General features: G+C 37.4%; 1 protein-coding gene across 4 annotated transcripts in view; it reads right to left on the reverse strand.

The window, feature by feature from the left end:
* Positions 1–25,536, reverse strand: part of ELMO1 (engulfment and cell motility 1) — a 299,792-nt gene that overhangs the window by 149,346 nt on the left and 124,910 nt on the right. For all 4 annotated transcript variants that reach the window (XM_071561429.1, XM_071561428.1, XM_071561430.1 and 1 more), the window contains one exon: positions 11,662–11,766. In XM_071561429.1, the coding sequence (XP_071417530.1) occupies positions 11,662–11,766 (105 nt within the window). The remainder of the gene's footprint in view (positions 1–11,661; positions 11,767–25,536) is intronic.

The raw sequence follows: 25,536 nt of genomic DNA on the forward strand, positions 1-25,536 counted from the left end.
AATTTGCATAGCTGGATTCAGTCTCCAAAGAAGGCTCGAGTGTTAAATACCAAAATGAAGCTCCCAAAGGAGGAAAACATTCTCATTCTTCTCTCTATTATGGAAGAAATCTGTGCTCAAGTGCAAAACATTTCAGGGAACTAGTACTCTTGTATCAAGACCCTGAATGCTGTAAAAATGACTCAGGGAGACTCTTTGCATTCTCTGTTGAGTGACATTGTAAAATAAATGAGAGAAAACTCCTTGAACATTTTTATACCCATTAATTTCTGCCATATCCAATACAGTTGGGCTAAAGTTTTCTCTGGCTCTACAACTAAACAGGAGATTTCACTGCAGATGAAAAAAACAAGATATAAAAATACTGCAGATTTCACTGAAGCACTGAACCTGAAATAAAAGATCAAAATAGAGGCAGGGAAAAAAATTAAATGGTCAAAAGAGATTTGCAGTAAGAATTGTCTTTGCAGAACAAACTTTGCCACTTTACAAAAAGAAAAAAATTCATCCTAAACAGCTGCTGCATAGCCTAGGGATGAGAACAAAGAATAAAATGAATTTCAAAGGTAAGAGATTTTGCCAAACAACAGAGAACCTCAGAGGCTCTCTAAATTTTTTTCACAAACAGGTGTTTAGACATTGCTCTCTGCTTTGCATTCCTCCTGTCTCCTTAGCTCCCATCTTCATCACAGTTTTTGTTTGTTGGCTATGGGTCTGTTTGTGGTTTTCATTTGTTTTGTTTTAAATCTTCCAATTTTTACAGCCAAGAAAGCTTTGCAAAAGGCTTCAAGGCTGTAACTTCAACCAAAACCAGGAAGAGAGGTGGAGGGGAGGACCAGTGCAATGCCAGGTGCCACTAAAACCTTTTCGTCCCTTCCCAGATATTAATTTTGACTGTTTCATGGTCTCTAATGTGCAGAAACCTTCCCTGTGAAGCAAGTGAAAGTGGGGAAAGAATGAAAAGTCAAAGACAAATAGGAAAGTTATGTGCTAAGTTATGTGCTATTTCAGTCCACTGTACAAAGGGCAGCCTCTGGCTGATACTCTGCTCCCAGCCCATCACCCAGAGATGTAAAAGGATGGTTACTGTTACTCTCTGTGTGATGAGAAAGAGTGATCACTTGGTTTTGTTTTCCAGTGCTTTTTAAAATTGCTTACACTTTCCACAAAAGCTTAGAAGGTCGTTAGGGATATGATAGACACATGAACACTAAGAATTTTTACTGGCCTTTTCCAACAGGACAGTGTCAGAATCATGTATAAAAGTCTCCCAAGAGGACTTTTCCTTCTGAAAGTTTTGGTTTAAATTACTTGTAATTGTTCCATGTCATCTCTGGGTAACAGCTGTACCAAATCAAAGAAACACCCCTGCTATTTTTGTTTTACGTTGCTGCAGCCACTGTTCGAGGAGCATATGAACATGACTTTGTATTCTGGATGACTCATCCTGCTTCGGTCTCTTTCATGGAGGGTAGCACTACATTTCTAGACCCAAAAAGCAAGAACAATGATAGAGTAGCACAAGCACAATGTAAAGCTGCGTGTCTCAAAACCTCCCTGAGATCTCTTGTTCTTTTTATTACCCTGTTTTATCTCTCACATAATAAAACATAAAATCTGCATACTGGAGCAGGGTGTTGCTTCAACACAGATTTAGATACAGCAGAGAAACACTGGTAATAAAATCAATGGAGAGGCAAATTGAAAGGGCAAGGGGGAGGGAGAGGGAAGCACTTGGATCAGTATTCCTGCTTGCTTCTGGCAAATGCACTTTGTTGAGTTTCACATTAACCCAACATATTAACATTTCATGAGCACATAAATATTTAATGGTGACACCATCTATGCATATAATGCAAGGCAGAATTACAGCAATCAATATGAATGCCAGAGAAATAGTTAAGGTACTGTGTATTGCTATACAGCAAATTAAATGGCAATTTGAGTAATCAATATGTAAAGCACTCTTGAAATGATCCTCAGACACACACTCTGCAAGCATCAATTTTTTTAGCTTTTGCTGCACAAAATAAGGCAGTGCTGCCATTTTACATTTCTTTAAGAAAGGAAGATGGAAGGTCCTTTACTGCATCTAAATATCTGTAGGCCATTCTGACAGATATGGATCTTCTGTATGAAACAGCAACAGTAAAAAGTGAAGAAAAAAAAAGAGCTTCTTATAAATACCCAAAGAGAAATCATTCCTAGTCTTGGCAACAGATTTACAACATTCATTATTTCATTTGTAATATTCTTTTCACGACTTCACAACTCATATCCTGTTCCAAAGTAAAATGCTATAAATACAACTGATAAGGGCATGATTTTAATGTTATTTCCTTTATCACTCTGGTTACGGAGGAGAAATAAGTGGGGAATGGACATGTTTACTTCATAAGCTGGTGAAAACAATAGCAGGGAAAGAAATATAACACACAGCTCAAGACAGAAACCGCTTTTCTATGTCTATAGAGTGCACTCCTGGCTTGATTCACATTTCTATCACAACAGTTATTTTACCACGGAAAGGAAAGTAGTGAGGAAGTTGCAAGCCCACACAACCTTCATTCAAATGGAGGTCTATCATTAATGCTCATTAATGCACCCTATTACCTTCCTCCTCCTCCCCATCACAAATCCACAATGAGTTGCAGATCCACCAGATATTTCACAATGAGCAGATACAGTGGTTAAATTTTGCTGGGTAAAAACAAATACTTAAAGGCAGAGACCATGGACATTGCACAGAATCACAATCATTTCAGTTGGAAAATACTTTTAAGATTATCAAGTCCAACAATTTCAACTATTAACTCAGCACTGCTCAGTCCAACACTAAATCATGTCCCTGTGTGCCTCATCTACATGTCTTTTAAATACTGTCACAGGGATGGAGACTCAACTACTACTCTGTTCCAATCTCCCAATTCCAATCTCCCCTGGCACAACTTGAGACCTTTTCTTCTTGTCCAATTGTCTCCTTGGAAGAAGAGGCTGACTCCCACCTTCACCATAACCTCCTTTCAGGGAGTAGGAGGGAGCAGTAAGGTCTCCCCTGAGCCTCCATTTCTCCAGACTTAAGAGCTCAGCTGCTCCTCATCAGACTCATGCTCTAGACCTTTCACCACCTTCACCAGAGAATCACAATAAAAAACAAACAAACAAAAAAAGAAAATTACCAAGAGAGGGCAGCCAGGAAAAGTCCAAGTCATGTTTGTTTTTTTTAAAAACCCCAAACAAACAAAAAATCGAACAAAACAAAAAAAACCCCAACAAAAAACCCCAAACAAAACAAAAACAAAGCCTGAAACAAAAAATTGACTAAACAGCAGTTCAGAAAATAGAAGGAAAAAAGATAAAGTGCATGACAGAAGCACAGAATGAGAAGAAAATGATATCACAGGAAGAATGAGATGAATTGACTAGCAGAAGAGGAGGAAGGAAGAGGTTTGAAAATGTCTTTAAAAATGAAAGGAGGTGAAATTTCTAGGAAATCAGTGTTATCCATTTTCTTGACACTTCTACATATGAAACTTTGTAGCCTGTGAAGGCATGGGAATTTTACAGGGTTTGTAGTAGAGTACAGATCTGTACAGTTTTTATTAAGTTACCTACTATATATATTAAATATATATATATATATATATATATATATATATATATACATATAATTATATATATATAAAGTTTGGAACTAAATCCAGCTGACAGCCAGTCACAAGTGTTCCCCAGAGCTCAGTATTGGGGTCGAGTTTAGTATCTTCATCAATGATTTGGATGAGAGGATCAAATGCCCCCTCTAAGTTCACAGATGACAGCAAGTTGGGCAGGAGTGTTATCTGCTGGAAGGTAGGAAGGCTGTGCCATTGGATCTTGACAGACTAGAACAAAGGGATGGGGACAGCTGTATGAGGTTCAAGGTATCTACCAAAGGCATGGTCATAAAATAAAGTTTGAAATATTTTAAAATATCATTTTATTTAAATAAATAGATAAAACTTAAAGAAAATAAATATATGAAACATAAATATGTGAAATAAGTACATGAACAGATTTTAAGTTATTTTTAATTTTAAAATAAAATAAATTCAAGTATCATGCCAAGATCAGACAGGAATAATGCAAATTCTCCAGTAGCAAAACCAAAACAAGACACCAACCCCCAAAATCAAAAGATTTTCTAACTTTATGGCAGTGTTCCTTTATGATTTTCCATTGAATTATTCATTGAGTCCATCACTACCTCAGAAGCACAAAACAGACCCTCAGGGAGGCAGTGGACTAGACTAAGGATTTTCCACACTTGACTACCATGAGCTTAAAAGTCTGCATGAGCTTCAGTAATGAAGCTTATACTGCATCTAAGAGTTAATGACTGACAAAAGGCAAAGTTTTCAAGACAGGTACATTCAAGAGTTTTCTCCTCAAAATCCAGGAGGCTAAAACCACCAGACAGAAATATTTCTCGTTCACTGGAAAGAAATATCGACTTAGCCAGTCCCTTAATCCTTCACATTAAAGATGAAATTGGCTCAAAGTATACTGCCCACAGCAACTGCAGATGTAATTCTCAGATTCCTGAACCAAAATCAGAGCTTGGCAATGTAATAGAGATTCATTATGATTAGGAAGTAAATACAAAAGTGAAAAGCAATATTCACTATAGCTGCATCAATACTTCTAATAAATCCCACAGCAGACAATTCAATGACTGTTGCTGCACTATTAAAAGGAAACATTTCCACAGACCAATTTTGTAGTACTATCTAAAATGATCCTGTTTTAATAGAGAACAAGTTTTCTAGCAGTCTGCTGTAGGTTAATATCAAGAGGTTCAGAGAGCTAGTTAGTAAAGCTCATAAAAACCTCCTTAGATTCAAAATGAAACGTCAAGCAGCATTTGGACATCTAGAAATTGCAGAGATGCTCTTCCTTTTCTTGACACTGCCTTCCCATTTCCTAAGCCTCCTTATCACATATGGTAGGCTTCACCATTCCCATTTCATTTAGATGCTTTAAGTAACTCTAAGAAGTAAGTCCTTAGGATATGCTTCCTGAGAAGAGTAAGAGATTCTACTGCAGTCAGACTCAGTTTCCATTCATCCTCATTAGCAATTTTACTTCCTTCCTAAAGTAGCTTGTCATTTGCTTCAGCATCAGTCTTCGTCCAACATCTTCACTCTGCACTGTCCTCTCTGACCTTGTATTTTCAATTTCCTATGCTTTCTCTCTCCCTTATCTCAGTCTTCCTTCACATTCTTGAGTCATTATAGAAATTTCTCATGGCAAAACAAAATAAAGCAACAATTATTTCTGAATTTCTCTGGAAGGCACTAGAATTGCAATTTAAACTAAGATTTGAAAGAAGAGCTGAGACCTACTACAGATAATGGAAAACATGAAAGGGGACACTGATGCGAGAAACATAGATTCTAATGCCTCACCAGAGGGCCAGGTAGTTACAGGACCATGTTAAGGATCAGACACTACATGTCTGATCCGTGTTTGGCTGTGCACAACTATGAATAAGCACCTGGGGGACAATCAGTGTGCCCTGCGAGGAAGTGCCCTGTAACTAACTGCCTGTTGCCAGGGAGAACTGCCAACAGGAAGCATGGAGGCCACTGTGGCAAAGCAGCCAGGAGAGAGTGACACTGTTATACAGGACAGGAGGGACAAGAAAAGCATCTGATTATGTCATTATGTAATAACATATTGGTAAGAATGTGAATTCAAGCCATCATAGTAACATTACCAACAGCGTTTGACTCTGCAGCCATAAAACACTTCTAACAGAGACAGCTTAAAATTTCCAGAAGTTGGTTCTCTTCTGGAACAGTATGATGTGGTTTTATTTTTAAAACAAATCTAGTGCTGAAATATCACAAACTAAATTTGGACAGTTCTGCAGTGCTCATCTAGCAATAAATTTATTTCTCATACAAACACCTTAGAATAAAGCATGAGTGTCATTTTTCTTAATTTTCCATCAAAAGCTTAATATGCAGTGGTTTCTCTTGAAATAATAAGTATCTTCCTTCTTTCCTTGCCACTCTATGAAGACTCAACTGAGTAATTGTAAAGCATAATGGTAAGACCCAAGATGAGAAGGCCCAGTTGTCATGTCATCTTCAGAAGCAGCACCAGGATGTGCTCTTCACTTTCCACAGGCATGAGTATGTGACAGTGATTTGGAGTTGATCTGATCCAGTTTGAAAACTACAGGCCAGGTATCCCTTCTCACTCCACGTCCCACGCAAATGTATGAGGGCAATGTCTTCCCTGCAATTCTCTCCTTGCCCACCTGTGGCAGAGGTGGAAGGCAGGAAATTGCAGTATTTGCAGAACACAGAGACTATACATCCTTTGTATCAGGACCTCATTTAGACAACAGCTTCTGTACCCATGAGAAAATTTTTGTTTGCTATGAATGGTGAGAAGTGACCTGAACTCATGCAGGACTGTAAGACTAACATATGTATCCCCCTGGGCACACCACACAGGTCTGTGCAGAGAGTGCCATGACTGCCTCACAATTCTCTTCCTCACTCAGTACTAACTTAGCTCTGCATTCATGCTGCAAACAGCCACTCCAGGATTTTGCCTCTTTACTGTTGAGGGACCCATCTCAATTCTGCCGTCAGTGACGGAGGCCCCTCGAGGTTGTCATGTAAAATCGAGACATCTTGTGATGTTTGGGAAGAAACAAAAGGGAGGCAGAAAAAACACTTAAATATCTGAGTGGAAGGTAAGAACAGACAGGTAAGGGAACCACTGGGTTCAGGCAATTAGGTCTTGCATGCAAAACTGCATTCCTTCACAAGACTCACCAGAAAGACTCTTGCAACACAGCTCACTTTTCTCTCCATCTTCTGCAGAACAGAAATTAATTACATCCCTTTTCCCATAATTTCTGGGTGATGAGGGAGAAGTATGGCAGAAATCAGGCTCAATTTTATTTCAGAAAATACTGAAATTATATATTGAACTCCTCATATCTGATCAGGCTAGAATGAGTAGGCATGAGCAGACTCTGAATTGGCGGAAGGATGTGTAGGCAGCCTCCTATACAACAACTGCATGGGTTAGAAAGTATACGGCAGACAGTCTGACTGTGACTCAACCCATTTAAGTTCTAAAAGGTCTCTGCATGATGGCAGCAATCTTCCTGCCTGCATCACCGGCACTTGCAAACAGCACCTGCTCCTCCACTATGACTTCTGAAAGCTACAAAAGCAAAAGAACTCCCTCCTCAACCTCCCCAAAAATAGCAACTCAAGTAGCTGCTGGGGAAGAATTGTCCCTGCACTGCAACTGCATGAATAACCAATATATCAGCTCAGCAAATGCAAGGGAAAGGGGATTTTTTACTACTGACCATAAAACAGATCAAAATAATTCTTGGTGCAGCTGAAGTCCAAATGCTGTTTTGATTTGGAACACTTTAATAACTTTTTAAATTTGTTTTAACTACAAGAATAGAAAATTTAGGGGCATACCACTTACACATCACTCACAAAAGTGTAGTAGCATTGGATCCATTGTAAAACATACCAAGGGATTAATAAGGCAAACTTTTGAGGAGGAATTTTAACAGTGCTTTCCCACCCTGGTGGAAATATTTTATACCAAATATTTATCATATAATATCTAAGAAATATTTGAATGAATTAGATAAAATCAGTAGGAAAAGGGATAAATGTTCTCTTCTGCAGATGAGACTTGAATTTTAGGATATAGAAAAACTGTATTTTTTCCTAGAAACACTTATTTTTTCCTACACAGATGAAGAGCCTACTAATCTAATGGCAACGAAATTGGTCATAAACTTGAACAAATCACCAATAAATGAAAACAGTAAAAGCAATGGTTACATAATAGAATTTCCATGGAAAGGTTTTTCCTCAGACCCTCTTTACACTCAGAAAAGTTTCAAAGGCACACTGCTACAAGTTACCAGTAAGAAAAAATTCAAGATGTCTGTACCAAATGATGTCTGTCTTAAAGATAACTTATAATTTTATTTTTTTTAAAATTAGTAGAATGTAAAGCTGAAGTAGTTTTGGAAAGGAGCAAATTGAAACCAGGGGGGACACATGACTTGTCTGCTACAAAAGAACAAAAAAATAATTATCTGTCACAAAGCTTTATTCCAATCATTTTCTTCACTGTTAACTTTAATTATACACTCTGACTGTGCTGTAATTATGGAGCTTGGGAAGCTGCCAATTATTTCCTGTGGAAAATTTTAAAATATCTTTCAGAGTTCAACATTGCTTCCGTCAGTGTGTTCCAAACACTATGTCATCATCTTCTAAAAGCCAAGCCTCTGATGATAGTGATTGATTATTTAAGTGGAACATGAAAAAAAAGCAGTGCATATCAGTCACTGATAATGCTAGACAATTAATTAAAATAGAGAAAGAAAAGATAACTCAACAGAAAACTAATTCAATAGGAAACTTTTTTAAAAAATCTAAATGGTAGCTAATGACATCACACAGTCGAATAAAACATGTTTGTTTTTTGACTGTTCACTAAAGAATCTTTCTGCTGGAGGCTCCAGTCATATCGTATAGCAAACAAAAACCTGAGATTCAAAATCTGTTAACTCAAAGTCTATATAAACACTGTGTTTATCTGAAGGAAGACAGCAAATAAAGAAAACATATTACTGCAACAGGAAAAAGGTGAATGAGAGCAGTTGATTGTGGGCAAGTAGGCAAAAAAAAAATTAAAACAGGAGAAAAAATTGTGATTATTTTTTTTCCTCCTTCACTGTGAGGCACCCATATTTTGACCCTGAAATGTTTTTGCTTTCAAGATGAAGAGTGACCTATCTGCTCCACTGCCTTCACACTCATGTTCTTCAACAAATTGTAACTGTATTTACTCTTCCTACTTTAGTTTGCTGCAGTACCTTACTTTTCTACCAGTCTTTGAAGCCCCATTGCCAGTCTCCAAAAGGGCACTTCAGTTTCAGACATTCTCCCCACCTAACTAATCCATTTATTATGCAAATTACTCCTAAGCAGAATCATTTACAAGAGGCAGAACAAGGAATGAAAAGGGAAGAGATTACTTATTGACTCCATTGTCTTCTAACTTCTGCTTATTCATTATTTTCATTAATACAGGAAGATAACCTAACTAAGGGTCACAGAGCTGGGGCATCCTAAGAAAGTGGTAGGTCAGACTGCACAGAATTGTGCTGCCCATTAAAATGCAGCACTGTCAATACACTCAATAAAACCATTATGACTTACTGATAGCATCTCTGCTTAATACACCATATTCTGTCAGGGAAAACTTCATGTATTTCAAGTTCATTTCAAACAAGTTCTGGTTTTCAGACTCAATTTCTAATTACTGCATAGAAGAGATATCTCATTTTGGGGCTTAGGAATTAACTCATGGCACAGGAATTAACTGTATTGCAAAGGGCCAAGTTGAAAATCATTTCTCCTCCTAGGAACCAAAATATTTCCTAGTATCAACAATGAAAAAATGAGAAGAGATTGTGTTAAACATGTTGCTCAGTATGCAAGTAGTACTTGGGTAGCTAACAATTTCTTGTGGGAACTTTAGCTTGACCACAGGAGAAATTTTGTTAGGGCACAGGAATAGAAATATATCTGATAAAATAAGCAAGGTCAACAGGCTGTACAAGTAGAGCAAACTGGTGTTGTGGGAGCTCTGGGAGTGAAAAGCCATGAAGGAAAGGTAGTGTTAGATGTAAAATAAGGAACTCAAAAGAGAAACAGACATGGCAGGACCCACAGGAAACTACTGTACACCCACCAGTAAGTAAAGGAGATAAAAAGACAAAGTAGGTGTCTTTAGCAATCAACAACTATCTGCACTGTTGGAGTTGCACAACACCACTCATCTCAGAGGGGTTCATATTGCACCAGAAACACAAGAACAAACACTAAGTAGAACTCCTCAGGAGCGGTGGACAGGCCAACATGCTCCCAAAGCATATTTAGAGTTCCCAAAGCAGCTTTAGGCAAGCAATTGAACCCGAGTGGCTCTGTAAGGCACTTCTACTGTACGTGTACTCTTTCTTAGATGGGAAATACATGAGGCACTCAGGCACCCTGCTAACAGGAACCATGAAAAAATAAAAACAGGCATCTCAAAACAACAAAAATTCTCAGTAATGCAGCAGCAAAAATATTGCATTACAGAAACAATGCTGGGCCATGGCTAATTACATGCTTCACAGCATCTAATTTTTAAGACAGCATTTGCAACATGAAAATGAAAAGTAAAAAAATAAATTTGAGAGATGTCAATGAAAGCCCTATTTCAATAGAATTTCTGTCCTCTTTAAATCTTTTTTGTGCTTCTTTAAAACATGATTGTCTCATTTGGAAGCACTGGCTGCCTCTACTAAGTGTATTCTCTAAACTTAGAATTTTCAGGAGAAGCTTATGAAGTACCATAACGCAGATCTTACCAAATTTTAATGAGAAACAGTAACCATTTCTTTTTTATATTAAAAAATATATTCAGCATAGTTTATCCAGAAAACATACTCTTTTTCCAGAATGTGAAATAGTCCCTCAGGGGCCTATAGGGATTGATAAACATTGTTGCCTTGAATACTACCACAATGTCTTTTTTAAGAGTTATTGCTAGACTCAGACTGAGGAGAAAAATCTATTTAAAGAGCAAATCCTACAATCTAGTGGTCTACTATTATGTCTGTGGATATTGGCAGGCCCTTTACAAACCTAGTAGAACTTTGACACCAAACTACTTTGAAGAAAAAACAGATGATAATGTACATGAAAAGCTCACTCAACCTTTAGTGGAAATGATTGGTGTGTCTACTGTCTCCTTGCTATACACAAACTTCTGTAAGCAGGTTTGCATGTGCACTTTTTCTTGGGGAGTTAAACCATCCCTATGATCTCCAGAGATTGACTTTCTGGACTATCCCCTACTTCCAACTGTGCTTGCTGGGTTTGCTTGTTTATGCTTAGCAAATACTTGTTTCCAGTAAAGTTCAGGAAAAGCTGTTCTCTTCAGAGGCAGCTGTATGCTTCTTGTAAGGATGCAACACATAACTTGCTCTAACTACCCTTGAAATAACAAATGTAGGAAGAAGGAGTGGGCAGGGGGCAGGAACAGGTTATGCAAGAGACTCATTTTGCTTTGCAGGTATTTTACTCTGAGCATGACCTCACCTACAGCAGTAGTTTTAGAGGAAACTCTGAGGACACTGCCAACTGAGTCGTCTCAAGGCATTCACTCATCAAAGCCTCCTTTCCACAGAAAAGCCTGACATTGTTTGGTAGGCTTAGAGGAGGCCAGAGAATTCTACACAATTACTAATTTCTGAGTTTGTTGTCATCCATTATGCATCTGACAAATGCACAAGCTCATTTCCCTTCTCTTTGCAGACTTAAGCAAAAAGTATTTACAAAAAGTAGTATCTATATTTGACTCAGCAACGATAGACTAGATGTATAGTTTTCTTCCAAAGCTTTTACAGACTTATGCCACATTTTACTGCCATGTGGTTTGCCTTCCTAGAGTTTGTTGTTAATGATATCAGGAGTCTGAACCTCCTTTTCAAAGTCAACTGCAAACAGTACATAGTCACTGTGAACAGGCACCCACAAAGGTCTCAAGGACAAGAAGCAGTCTCACCCGTATGTAAGCGTCCTGGTGATGTTTGGCGAAGTACAGCATGTTGTCAAGGGCGAGCATTCCTGGAGGGGTCTGTGTAAAATCCAGCGCTGGGTTTACATGATTCTGCAAAAAGAGAGCAAGATCACTCAGTCAGCACCTTGAAAGAACTTGAAACCCCAATGCAAACGCTACAAGGTTGACCTGTGAGTAATTCACTTCTCTAGCTGTGGAACAGACTTTCCCAAAGGCTGAAAGCTTTAGAAGAGCAGATCTCTCAAGTCTTTCAAGGCAGATAGACTCCTTGGTGGTACTACAGACTAAAAGTACATGAAAATGCAGATATTTAAGCAAACAGATGCCAAAACACCTATTTATACAACTGCAATGGAATGATATCAAACCATAAAATGGAGAAAAAAGTCTATCAGACTAAATAGCTATATTAAGTCTATTGGATTTTGTGGACTCCTGAAGACAAAGGGCCTCAGAGAAACTGTCTAAAATCAAACACATTCACCTTGTGGAATTCAGGTACATTTTTGTTACATTCTGAATTTATTAGTTTCAATTATAGAATTAATGAATCAAGATAACAAATATAACCAGAACTCATTAGCTTCCACACACCCCAATGTATTTCAAATGTTCAGTTTCGCATGCTACATGAAAATATACATTTGCTCAAAATATTCACTAACCCAGCTGATCTCTTGATTGGATGTAATTAAATTTACATTTGAATAAGTTGTATGTAGTTAATTTTTTAGACGTGAACATTTGCTTGGTTTTACCACAGAAGCGGCTCAGAAATACAAAGATCCAAGAGTATGTCTCCATCAAAAAAAATGCCTCTCTTCTGCTCTGCCCTTTTATCAGTACCACCTTTGCAATGTCTCCTGCTCCAGTTATCATTCTGATACAGAAAGATTTCCCTAGCTGCTCTGCAATGGCATTTCTATTCTGCAACATACAGCTGACAGAGCCTTTAAAAGTGCATTTTACTACCAGAAAACCGGCAAAGATCAGCCAAGATTTCTTCCATTAGTCTGTTTCTGCAGTGTGCTCAGGGTCTGATCCACCCACCTCACTGACAAAAGCATGGGTTTTACTACTTTTCTCTCGGTTGAGTCTGTCAGGCCATAAAGTGATAGAAATGTGAGATTCCACTTTCTTGCCTATTTTACCTTTAGATGTATCATAGGTTGGTTTTAGCTAGTCATTAATTCACAGTCACATAAAAGACTAAAAATAGTAGAAAGCAAAAATTATACATATAGATTCCTGATACAGCTTTAAAAGTAGACAAAGATATTAGGCTGAAGATGGCATGCACAACCTGTTGATTGTAATTTCCAGCTTAGAAGAACCAGTGTACATGAAAAACAACCACAGGCTCATTACTTTGCAATAGGGAATCAAGAGCATGTCCTTAATCTTAGATTTTATATGGAAATATCCAGCAATAGGTATTGCAGAAGGGTGATAGTAGTTCTAGGGTGGGAAGACAATGGCTTACTGAGCTGTCTTTTCCTCACTCGTCTTTTTTAAGATTTTGAGTTGTTTGTTTGGTGGTTTTCTTTTTTCACTTTCATTTGTGCATCTGAATGATGGACAAAAGCCCTTCAGGGCTAGTTGCCCAACTCAACCTTTCATCTCCTACACTGATGCATTTATCAGTGAGAATACTTAAAATCAGTATAAAACGGCTTCACAAGCCCAACAGACTTCAGCTTCTAGGAGGAGAAAATTTCCCTCTCACAGTTTCAAACATTTCGAAAACTGTATTTTAAGAGAGGCTGAGTCTGGCAGACACACAAATGCCCATCTGTCCATCCCCCAACCCAGCATAAATATCTAAGCCAATCCTTTTAAGCATTTGAAATTACCTTCATTTTGGCCATACAGTACACGTGCTGGGGAACACCACTTGATACATAGCTGTGTCATGAGGTACATTTCCCTGGGAAAGATGCTGAGAGCCACAGGAAGCACCAGAGAAGAGAGCCCTGCAGCAGCAGCTTTACAATGCCTTTTGCAAATAACAACTTCAGTGTAGGGCTAAACATACAATCTTGGCTCTCATGTTATAGCACAGGTAGGGTACACTTGGATAAATACCTGGCAAGCAGAGAGTATCAAGAACCCTTCTCCAGTTATTAAAATACTAGTACTGATTTCACTGGTATTTACAATGATAAAATAAAAGAAGGACACTGAAATAAAAAGGCTGACCTACTGCTGCTTGAATAGTTCTTTCCTTCATCTCATTCTACATCTCAAATTTTAGAGAAATAAAATACAACCAAAACATGAGAAATCTCATTATGTTTAGGCAAGGTAACTCATTTTGTCTCTTATCATTACTACTAGCTCTATGTTCAACCAGAAAGTGATCTCTCCATCACTTCTTACTTTTTCGCCAAGTCAAGTCTACAAACCCAACTATTTTTAGGTGTTTGTTTTAAAAGTTTCCGGATCCCAGGATAACTAGGGCTTGATCTTCAGCTCTGTTAAGTCTAATAACTGAAGTTAATAATAGCTGAGGATCCACAAGACAGTTCTGGCATGTGAGAGACAACACATTATCTTCAATTACTCTTTAAATTCAAAAGGAATGTCAGACACTTTGTTCCCTTCCTTCTTTCTTCCTCCCTCCCCCTAAAATCAACCTTTTCTTAACATGATGAATGTTTGTGGTTGAAATATTAACTTATTGAGAGTGGGTACAGAATCAGATACAAAGCTAAATTATCTAAAAAGCTATAGTGAATAATTCACAAGTATGCAAACACCTCCACCTACAGCATAATTTATTATATATACAGAACACAGTGCTTCAGGCATATTTGTTGCATCTGATTAGTACAGAACCTATGGTACTTTTCATAAAAACTAAAGAGTAAGAAACACAAATGGAACAGATTTGTTACCTCAAATTTTTCAGATAATTTTTTATTTTTTTCCACTAGGCTGAGTAATATCTATGCATCTTTCAGCTTCAGCAACTGAACAGTATTTAACCACTTATGCTCTTATGCTGCACACAATAACATACCAAAAGCATCAAGAATTTGTTAACCAATACAATAAGATACTGTGGAAACCTAGAAATCCTCAAGCAGCCCTAGCTGTGTAAAGCTTTCTTCCCTGTCCTGAATGGCTTCACTGGCTCACTTTTGGCAGTCTCTGGGGGATGTATAGATCTCAGTCATAAGAATGTGTCCTCGCACCGAGATGCCCAAGCATAGTAATGGTGTGCTCTCTATAACCACCAAAGGAGTAAGTACCACTCATTCCTTATATTATTCCTAACAACAGTATCTTCCAAACAAATACGCCAAAGCACATAAACCATTTATTTCCCTTAATTCCCAGGCCATTAACATACAAATTTCTTTCTCTTTTGACAGATATCGACAGCTTATCACAGACTTTGCACCAGTGCTATGTGCAGCCATGTAAATCAGTTACCAATCCATGCTAGTTTGTCCTGAAAGCAGCCTGGAGCAGATGCCAGACCCAGTAATAGCCATTTTCCCAATACCAAAGCACCTCAGTGGAAACTTTTCTGCATGCCTCACTTCTGTAGGTTGGCATGACAAAAACACATCAGAAGTTTCCAGGGAAGAATCAGGAGTGTAAAAGAACTGATGACAGAGGAGCTTCCGAACATCTGAAAACTCCAATTTAAATGGTGTCATTCTAAAACGAACCCTCTCAAAACTGGTCGTATTTTTTTCTTCAGGAAAAAGAACAATCTCTCTCCAAAGATAACACCAGGGTCAGCAATCACTTTCTTCCACCTTCAATTACTTGCTTACTCATTTTCTTCTTCCTTTAATCCAAACCATGATCCTGTGGGCTAGGAAGGAAAGCAATTATCCACCTCGTTCTACAGCACCTACACAAAAACATTCCCCGGATAAAATGAGGAAATTGTAGTAGTACACAAATGAATGCTTGTTCTTAAGAACTCAGGACCAGAAGAGTGGGAACTTTTTGAGTTATATTCACAGTGAATTATGAATTGATAACTTATGTTGGAAGTATCAACGAGCACACAACCTCACCATTTACCTCTTCCCTAAATAAACCTGAAATTTTACATACAAAATGTTCCCATCTGTTCACTTACAAAAGAATTACAAATAAGAAGAAAATGTTAAATTAAAAAACTCCACAACATTTCTGAAGAGGTCTTTTTATTTAAGAGCATTATATTCAATGAGATGATGATGATGCACACAACTTCCACCATCCCCTTTAATGAGACATAAGAGTGACTTGGGAATTTTCAACATTTATGTATTCAATTAAGCAAGAACTAACAGATTTGTTTTCATCTTGACAACTCTTTAAATATGTAAATGTGCATATTTACACATTTGCTTCCAAAGCCTGTTTTTTAAATTTTCCAATAGAACTCTATGATAGAGTGAAAATGTACATAGAGGATTCCTGAATTACCAGAAAACAAATAAACAAACAAATAAATAAATATATTGACTGTGTGACTCAAGTGAGAAGTATCCAAAGCTTAGCAACTTCTATCTTTGAAAGAATATGCAGAAAATCATTTAAGATACTTTCAGTGCAAGTCATTTAAATCACATCCCCACTATCCCATCACACATAAACAACTCCAGTATGTTCCTACTGGACATAGTCTTCATGAAGACTTACAAATTATATTTGCATACAATTAAGGTAGGTTTTCCTTTAACTATATTCTAACTCTTCCCAGCTTGGTGTTTAGGCAAATATTTGGCCATTTCTGCCTGCTTAAGTTTTGATCTTTTTGTTGTCATTTTTGTGACAGCTTTGAAATATGTACTATTAGACCACAAATGTTATTCCCTGATAACAGAACCCGTTACAATCTATGTAACATGTTAAGCAATAGACTTTCTGGATCAAGCTTGACCTCACTAATATGAAAACAATCTTCTCAATAGCAAAGAAATTGTAAGTAAAATCCGCACATAATTAGCCCTACAAAAGACAAAACAAACAATTTTATTAGACTAGTGTATTCCCTTAATTCGTTGAGGTACTATGTAATCTAAGGCAAAGCAATACACAGTTCTATCCAAGTCACCACTGGAAACCTGTTGGAATTTTATATGGTATTTCACCTAAAAAGCAAGCCATATGCTGAACTGCCTATGTAAATTAGTGCTGTAGCCTTAAGAACTAATTAATGAAATCAGAAATGGCTGCTGCCGACTTTCTCAGCAGATGTGCATGGTCAGCCAATTATGAGAAGCTTTGTAATATAAACAACATTGTTAACCAATGATCAGTGCCAAAGTGTCAAGCACCTGCGGAAGGTTACAGTCTTAAAGATGTATATTAGTGTGTGTGCGTAGGAAAAAAGGAGCCTGTTGCTGCTAACTTCTGTGAAGTCGTCTCTCAGGTCCAAAAACCCGCCTCCCTCCGGTTACAGAAACCTGTCCCAACCATGAAAGGATGCTATGCTGGTCAAAATTGCAAAAATCTAAATGTTAGGGCGGTGCAATTCAACCAGCTAAAATCATCAGATAGAACATAAGAGGCATGTCAAAAGACAAGCACTACATATTTTCCGTCATGAATAAGTTACATGTTATAAAGCAAGACAAAGAGCTCTTGCATAATTCTTTGTATTTTGCACGTACCTGTATTTGAGATACCTATATTACATTGAGCTAATGCTTTGAATTCCAAAATCCTAAGCCTTATAGACTGCCCATAGTTTGAAAGCCCAGAAGAATCCAAAATGAGTGCTATAACTTAGAGTGACCACATCTTGTGCAGTGTATGAAAATTATGAGAAAAGTTTAAGGTTTCATTTTGGTTAACAAGGGCAGACTTAAAAGTTAGATAGATGTTTAGCACTTCGCAGATTGCTGACTTCTTATTACTGAAGTAATGTTTTCTGGGCAAATGTAGTTATCAAGCAGTAACAGGTCATGTTCTTTTGCAGGGATATTTAGAATGAATCAATGGGACATGGCTATTTCAATTACATTTTTCAGCATGGAAAATTACTTCCAGATATCTCCTCATATACACTGAGTTTACAGAATAACTGAGTAAGCAGTCAAACATCCACTTGCAGATACAGCTAGACTAGGTCAAGAAACTAAAAGTTTGTATACTAAATAGTTTATTACTATTCCATACTTGAGACTACCAGATTATTTAAAAGTCAGACCCTGACAGATTTTCTGTCCTACACTTTGGGCAAAGTCAGTCCACTTCACACTGCTGCTGGATGAGATGTGAGTTAATCCAGATGGCTTTCACTGCAAGGAACCAGGGACCTTTCCCATAAGGCTTTCCAGAGGCTCAGCTCCAAGGGTGTAATGCAGCCAATGCTGCTGAAGAGCAACCAATGGCTGCAGCTTTTTAGATAACTCCAGCCCTTATAAAACCATGATGGAATATGCTACCTGGCCAGCAAGACAATTTTGTATTGTTTGAACTGCAACACTCATGAAGTCCATCAGGAAAAACTGGCATAGAGCATCCCCAACCTAAGAGATACTATTAAAAATACAGACTTTTTTATGACTTTGGAATGCATCAGGAGATCAACTAGTTTAATTTTATCAATGTCATTTAAAGCAGTTTGCCTTCTGCACACAGATAGGATCTAAGGCATGAATTCCCATCCTACCCAGCAGGAGAATTACCAAGCTAGCAAGATGACAGTCATGTGAGAAAACAGTGTAAACAGTGCTAGCAGGAACAGCAAGCCAAAGAAATTAATCCATCCACACTTGACTACTGCAAATAAACACAGATTAACAGTTTACAACTAGACAGAAGTTATACATGCCAGAATCAAAATGTATCTCAGCAATTCTATCTCTGTGTCAATTAGTGAGACTTAGTAAGTCCAATTTTGGCATTAAAAGCTTTTTTTGGATGTGGGTATGCTTAATGGAGGTTGAGTAAGGTCCACTGTGACTTCCACTCATTATTTAAACAAAATTACATAAGGGCTGCACAACTAAGGAGAAATTCAGAGTTCTTTAACAGACATGTTTTTATAAAACTTAAGGAAAAAATTTAAAAAATAGTTAATGATTGTACATAAGTATTTTAGTGTACAGTCAAAAAAGTTGAGTTGCATTGCCTATCAACAAGAAAAAAAGAATATTTAGACCTTTCTTCTATTAAGAAAAAAGAAAAGTTTAAAACCAAGTTCTGCCAAATTTTGGGCTGCTTGAATCAGATTTTTCTAAGAATACCAGGAGAGCATAATTTTGATTGGTTTAGTTACACTTCAGGCCGTTTTATCTAAACTTAGTTATTTTGACATGAAGTTTGCTTCTGTAATTTAAGGTGCATTAACTTAAACAACTTTCGTTGTGGTTTCATTTAAAGAAAAATTACTTAAATTTTAATCAATCCAGTAAAATCAGGGTAAAAATAATCATTAGAATTTTCCTGAGGATGTGCATCTACAGGGAACCCACATGTAAAGCAGCCCATTTAATTGATGCATTTGCGTTTCTCTTACATCATTACTCAAAAGACTTGAGTGAAACTCTGAATGGGATCCTTCCTGCTATAACAAATGTCATCTCCAGTAAAGGATATGATGCTTATGCACTATGGTAGGCACAGCACAACCACAGACCAAGAAGACTGACACTCCAACGGTGCAGTGAATTTTACTTCCCTTGGAATTTCAGTAATAGTGACAACAGCAGTGGCTGAGGACATCCCAGCATCGCTGCGATTTATGTTTCTTTGAGAATAGTGAGCTTTGCAAGGAACCTAAACCCAGTGACAAGTATCACACAAGTAAGCTGGGCTAGATATTGCTCTTCTTCTACATACTTCTGTAGAAATGTTTTACATTTTCCTTTTTCAAGCAAGCTAGCTAAAATGGCTGTCATGTGCCAAAGGAAAGGCCCAGGCTGTGCTTAGTTCAAATAAAGAGTAGAGAGAAGTCAGTGTTGTGTCTCAGAAAACCTCAGTTCAAAATGAATCAGCCATGTGAATCTACTGGCTGCCTGGCAGCCAGATACAACAACTATCCAAATTTGAAATGGAAAACTCCATCTCAGAGCTCTGGGAAACAGAGCTGAAATATCATCTCTAAGTAGGCATATGGACTTGCAGAACTGGGTAAAAGAAAGCCTGCTGCCACTTTGGAGCCTGTGGTTCCAGCACTGCCCCTTCTTTTATTACCTGTGACCAAGTCAAGATTGTAGTAACCACAGAGGAAAATCTGAAAACTAATCTACAGCAAAGGAACTGTCAATATATATGATATTTTAGCTACTTTTGGATGGATACCCTCATGTACAAAATTACTAGCTCTGCAGTCAAATCCTTCCCCTGCTTAAGTACAAACAGCCAAGCTTTGTAGATGTCAGGGACAGGTTTGGAATATGGGACCAATGCCTAAAACCTTTGAGTCCACATTTCCATCTTAAGTCAACAATAACCTGTGCCCATCCTGTAGGATGCCTTCATCTGTCCTCAACAGTGAGGTAATTTAAAAAAAAAAAAGAAAATAAGAAAAACATTAAATCTATTCATTAGGGAATTCAGTTTCCTTGACTTCCATTTTTCTTTGCCTCCCCCTACAGGAATGTGAAGCTCTTGTGACTAAAGCTGGGCTCTACAAAGTGCTAATATATTTTGCATGTCTGTGTATTGTTTTGTTCTGCCTTCAGTCTCCTCCAGACAGATGTCATGAAGTGGATGGAGCTGCACCAAGATCACAGAATCACAGAATTGTTAGGGTTGGAAAGGTCCTTTGGAGGTCACTGAGTCCAATCCTCCTGCCAAAGCAGGGTCATTTGAAACAGGTGACAGTGGAGCTCCTCCAGCTGGGCTTTCCATGTCTCCAGAGAAAAACGTAGAAAAATTTTTTAAAAATTTAGGGATTTTTAAAAGAAGACATATCACTACTATTCCATGATTCTGTGCAGGGGCTCTGTAACAAACTGACTGCAGAGAGGAGGGGGAACCATGCTCTGCATGTATGTGTACAGGCATACACTGAAAAATTACAGAAGCTTAAAAAACTATTTGCAGTAACTAACATTACATTGAATTTACACAGTTTCATAAAAGTACCATCATGTCAATAGCAAGGAAGGGTTTCCCTGCAATCAGAGATCCAAGTTAAACCTTGTGAAGCAGATGAAACTTGCATTACAAAAGGAGAGAGATTATCATTCCATCTGACCAGTTTTGTGGGGACTGTTTCTTCATCTTATCTTTTTTTTTTACGCAAAGTCTGAGGTATGAGTGGTAAATTATATCCAGAGAAGAATGTCCAAGATCCACCTCCAAGAGAAGGAGTCAGAAAACAATTCTTTTGTTATGATACACTCGAAGCGAACTACTCACCCCAACTACATTCAAATCCATGGAGCTTGCCTGCCCCCACGAGTTTGTAACTGGGATGCACATAGTAAATCAGCAACAAAGGAGAAAACAATTCAATAAACCACACATAGTATATAAAAAATATGCTAGACAATGTTCCATTGTGCTTAATTTTAATTTAGCACATTTACATTTGTTAATGGATTTTCTTCAAGAGATGCATACTCTTTCAAAGCACAAGGAGTTTAAGCGTTGTATTTTAAAGTTTCACAATTAAAAACACTGAAAAGCTATAAAAATATTTTTAAACCATTTTTTCCTCCCTTTATAAAATAATTGTATTCACTAAGAGACTGATTTAAAGGATGATTCCTTCAACTAATATTTATAAAAACCTCAAAATCATCAAATAAAGCATTAAAAAAATCAAACCACAAAATTATTGATATTACACGGAGTCAGTTCATTCACACTCACAGACACACAACCACAGATATTTCATTCTGGTTAGTTTTAACTTCATTATTAAGTGATACTGAAAGGTCAAAGGAACTTAGTGGCCCATCAAGATGGGATTTTCTTTCTTTTAAATCTGTTCTCCTCTGGAAGGACTAGAGCTGACAGGAGTTTAGCTGCAGATGGTAAAAGGCTGGTTTATTCATTTTAACAATGTTCAAGTTGTCAGATGTCCATAGTTGCTGACAAATAATCCTGGGAAATCACATGCAGCTGCATGGTAAACAAGAACAACAGCTCTAGCATGAATTTGCTGGACTCTGTTATTGGTCACTATAAAGATGCATCTGCCTAGGCACCTCATTCTGTACAGTTAACAGTTCACATTAACAGTGGCAAGTTTATGTAAAATTCATAGCTTTTCTACTACACAGGCATCATCCACTGATATCATAATGTCTGACTTTCCTGGTTACAATGTACCCATTTTTGTTAATAAAAAATATTCCTCAGGTTTTCTCTCAGCATTTAGAACCTCATGCCTCCAAACAGCAGTAATTCTTTTGCATTCCTCTGTTAATGCTCAGGATCAGCAGCTAAGAGTGTCATGATAAAGAAAAAATTTCTCACCTTTGGATTTACTGATGAATTCACAGTAGGACATCCACCTATGTGACAGCACCAAGGGCAGGATGGCTGTGAGAGTAAGCTTGAGGGATTTCTGTACTTCTGCCTCTCAGGTTTGGAAAGAGATTGATGCTATTGCTCACCTTTGCAGAACACAGTCTGAGCTGATGATCAAATTTAGCTTTGTCTATAACTGTATTTACAAAATCTCATCTTTTACAGATTCATAGAGACTTTTGGGGGTGGGTGAGGGAAAAGAACTAAAAATAATCCAGGTTGCAAGAAAGCATTCCTGTCACAAAACCTACATAAGGCTAAAAACCACTCATACACAGGAATATTTTGGAGGGATAAAATATCTCACCAGTAAGTGCTAGAAAGAAAACTTTACTTACAATGCATTGTATAACAAACTGTAACATGCAAGCCAAATTAAGTAATCCACAGACGTATCATTTAGCCTAAACATCCAACATCTGCTGACATTCAACTGAGAAATGGGAATTTATAGCTCATAACAGTTATTTCTACTATTTCTAGGCCTAAAAAGAGTTCGTATTCATGGAAGCAAGCTGTTGAAAAACTATTATGAACAACTGACATCTGGTACGATGCTAGTGCCCTCTGCTGTGCAATATTACAGATTAGTTACCAGCTTTCTTTTAATATTGAGCCATATACATAGGGTAAATCAAGTATTTCTATCTTTAGGTGAATTATAAAGAAAAAGAATCCTAACAGACGTTTACTATTACTGTAAAGAGAAGATCCAAGTACTCAAGTACTCTCTTAGAAAACATTCTGTGACATTTCCATGTGGAGCTGCATATTGTAAAATAATCTAAAATATTTATTTAATAAAACTAAAACTTTGTTTTTAAACAAGTGGAGACTGTTTTGTTTTGGGGTTTTTGGTTTTTCCTTCTTTTTTTTTTTTAGGAAATGAAGTTTAGAAGTCCCTTTTCAGACTGAATTATCTGCATGTAGATTCAGAAATTGTAAATCATCAGTTCATTTATATGTCCTTCCCCTTCCATTCTGTTTTTCTTTCCTTGTACTTCATGTGTTTTGTTCACCTTTCTCATACAAGTCTCAGCACCTCTCCTTGTGGTTGCACTGTAAGAGATCCATCAAGCACCAATGTTTACAGAAACATTAGGGAAGCAAAATGTCAAAAGCAAATGGAAACTTGAGAAAAATATTTAAATTATGGGAAAATCTGGTTGTGCCACCTCCAGATTAGGTTGTCTGACATTTTCCATTTTTAGACTTCAGTTTCTGATACTTTATAATCATTTTAACTGTTAAAATATAATGCCTAACGTTTTCTTTGTGTTCAAAAGCCTTAGCAAGGTTTAGCAAATTATTTGATCATTTTTAGGCATGCTTTATTAAGCACTGCATTGCTGTTATTAAATCAATTTTTACATAATTGTTTTGACAAGAAACTCCAGCCCACTCATGCTATGCCAGAAAAATTTGCTCTTGTGTCAGTCTTGAAATTCCTTTTGAACACAGCCTAAAGTTCACTGCATTATAAATGCTCAGGTTGAACTGAATTTAACAAACCTCTGTGGAACACACAGAGGGTTTTTTCTGAAGATGTTGCCAGTCCTCAGCATTGCCTGGCCCGCCCCATCTCCCAGCCTTGGAGCAAAAAGCAAACCAGGAGTACAGTGGAAAGAGATGGTAAATAGAAGGGTACACAGAATAGTGAGAGGTGAATGTCAAAATCAGGTATTTGGGAGTCGAAAGGCTCATGCAAAGAAGCAGCACAAGAGTGGTAGGGCAGAAACAAGACAGACGGGAAGGGAAACTACAGTTATCAACCTAGGGCTGAACAAGAGACAAAGATCATGACAGAAATGCACAGCAACGTGTACAGGAGGAGGAAAGCAGAAAAAATAAACACTGCACATGCATGTAATTAAATGAGACAAAGAGTAAGGAATGAATTAAGGCTTTATTGGCTGTCTTATTTCTGCCTTTTCCTAAAGGAATTCAGCTTTGCTGCTCTTCTCGTACAACGTGGTGCTGCAGTTCTGGTGAACACAATATTAATAAAATGCACAAATATTTCAAACATTTACATTAGTTTAGATGTTTTCATTGCTTTAAGATCAATAATACTTGAGGTCCTGGGCTTTTACTCCCAGAGATTAAATCTTGTGATATTCCTACACACAGCAACAGGACTATACAGGTAAATGTTACTTTCTGAAAACAGAAATGACAGAATTGGTCCTCAAAACCTGATTTGTCTCAAGCACTTCCAAAAACCGTCATATGCCACTATGTCTCTTTACTCAAAAGAAGATTAAATGCTGAAAGCGACAGCAACTATACAAATACACTCTTTCACAGAGCCTAGAAATAAATGTGTATCATTGGTTTTCATCTTCTAAAAGTTAACCTGAGGAATAAGCCAGTAATGGCTTATTTCTAAAATAGCCACTGAAAAATTTCATATTCAAAACGAAATGACAGAACAGAGAATGGAGCTCTCAAACAATGGAGAAGAGCAACCTCTAGTGGTCAAAAAGGTAAAAACGAGAGGAGAAATCCAATCTATATTCCCATCTTACCCACTGGTCCAACATAAGGGAATTTAAGTGGCAAAGGATAGAGCATGCTTTTTCTGTCCTAGTCATACCATCTGCAAATTTAAATCTGTTAAATAAAAAGATACTCAAATCTGTGAATCACATATTAGAATGAAAGGTGAAGAGAAAATTCTCCTTTCTGGTGAAGTGCTACAAGACATGGCTTTTGCTGTGCTGAATGGCACTTAATTATTAGCTATCACTATTAAATGACAAAGTGTTTTTCTTTAGAGTGAGCCATTGTTACCCATAGAAATATGGCAACTGACCTGAGGGTTTGGCACTGCTGTTTTAAGGCAAAGCAGTCTCAGCCACTGCATATCTGAATAGCTCAGCAAAAGAAAATCTTCTCCAAAGGAGTTGGTTTGGGTTGTTTTTTTCCCTAGCAACAAGTGATTGCACAAGTTTTGAAATAGCAGATAGAGAAAGCGAGGGTTGTAGGAACAGAAAGAATGGAGGATGGAAAACTACTAATAGCTTTCAGTAGTACAGACAATCTGTCATTTTTGCTCTTCTACCATTAAGCCAACTATTAAATCTTATAAATATAAAATTTAAAAAGGATCAGATCTAGATTAGCACATATAGAGTATTATCCTAAAAAAGTTCCTCTGCCATTGCCAAAGCCAATAAGAGAATCTGAATCTAAGAAAGCAGTAATTTTATTGCAGTTGAAATGCTTTCCCAAAGGATAAAAACCTATGACCATTAGATAATATCACCAACTGGAGGAAACAACAGGAAGCTGTGAACAAAAGAGCTGAAAATGACCATTCATGACCTTTGTGATAAGTTTTTCAGCATTCAACACCAGTTCCAGATTTCAGTCTCAAATCACAAAACTTCCACTTCCTGTTCAGGGCTTTCA

Source organism: Pithys albifrons, chromosome 7 (assembly GCF_047495875.1).
Source record: "Pithys albifrons albifrons isolate INPA30051 chromosome 7, PitAlb_v1, whole genome shotgun sequence".
NCBI lineage: Eukaryota > Metazoa > Chordata > Aves > Passeriformes > Thamnophilidae > Pithys > Pithys albifrons.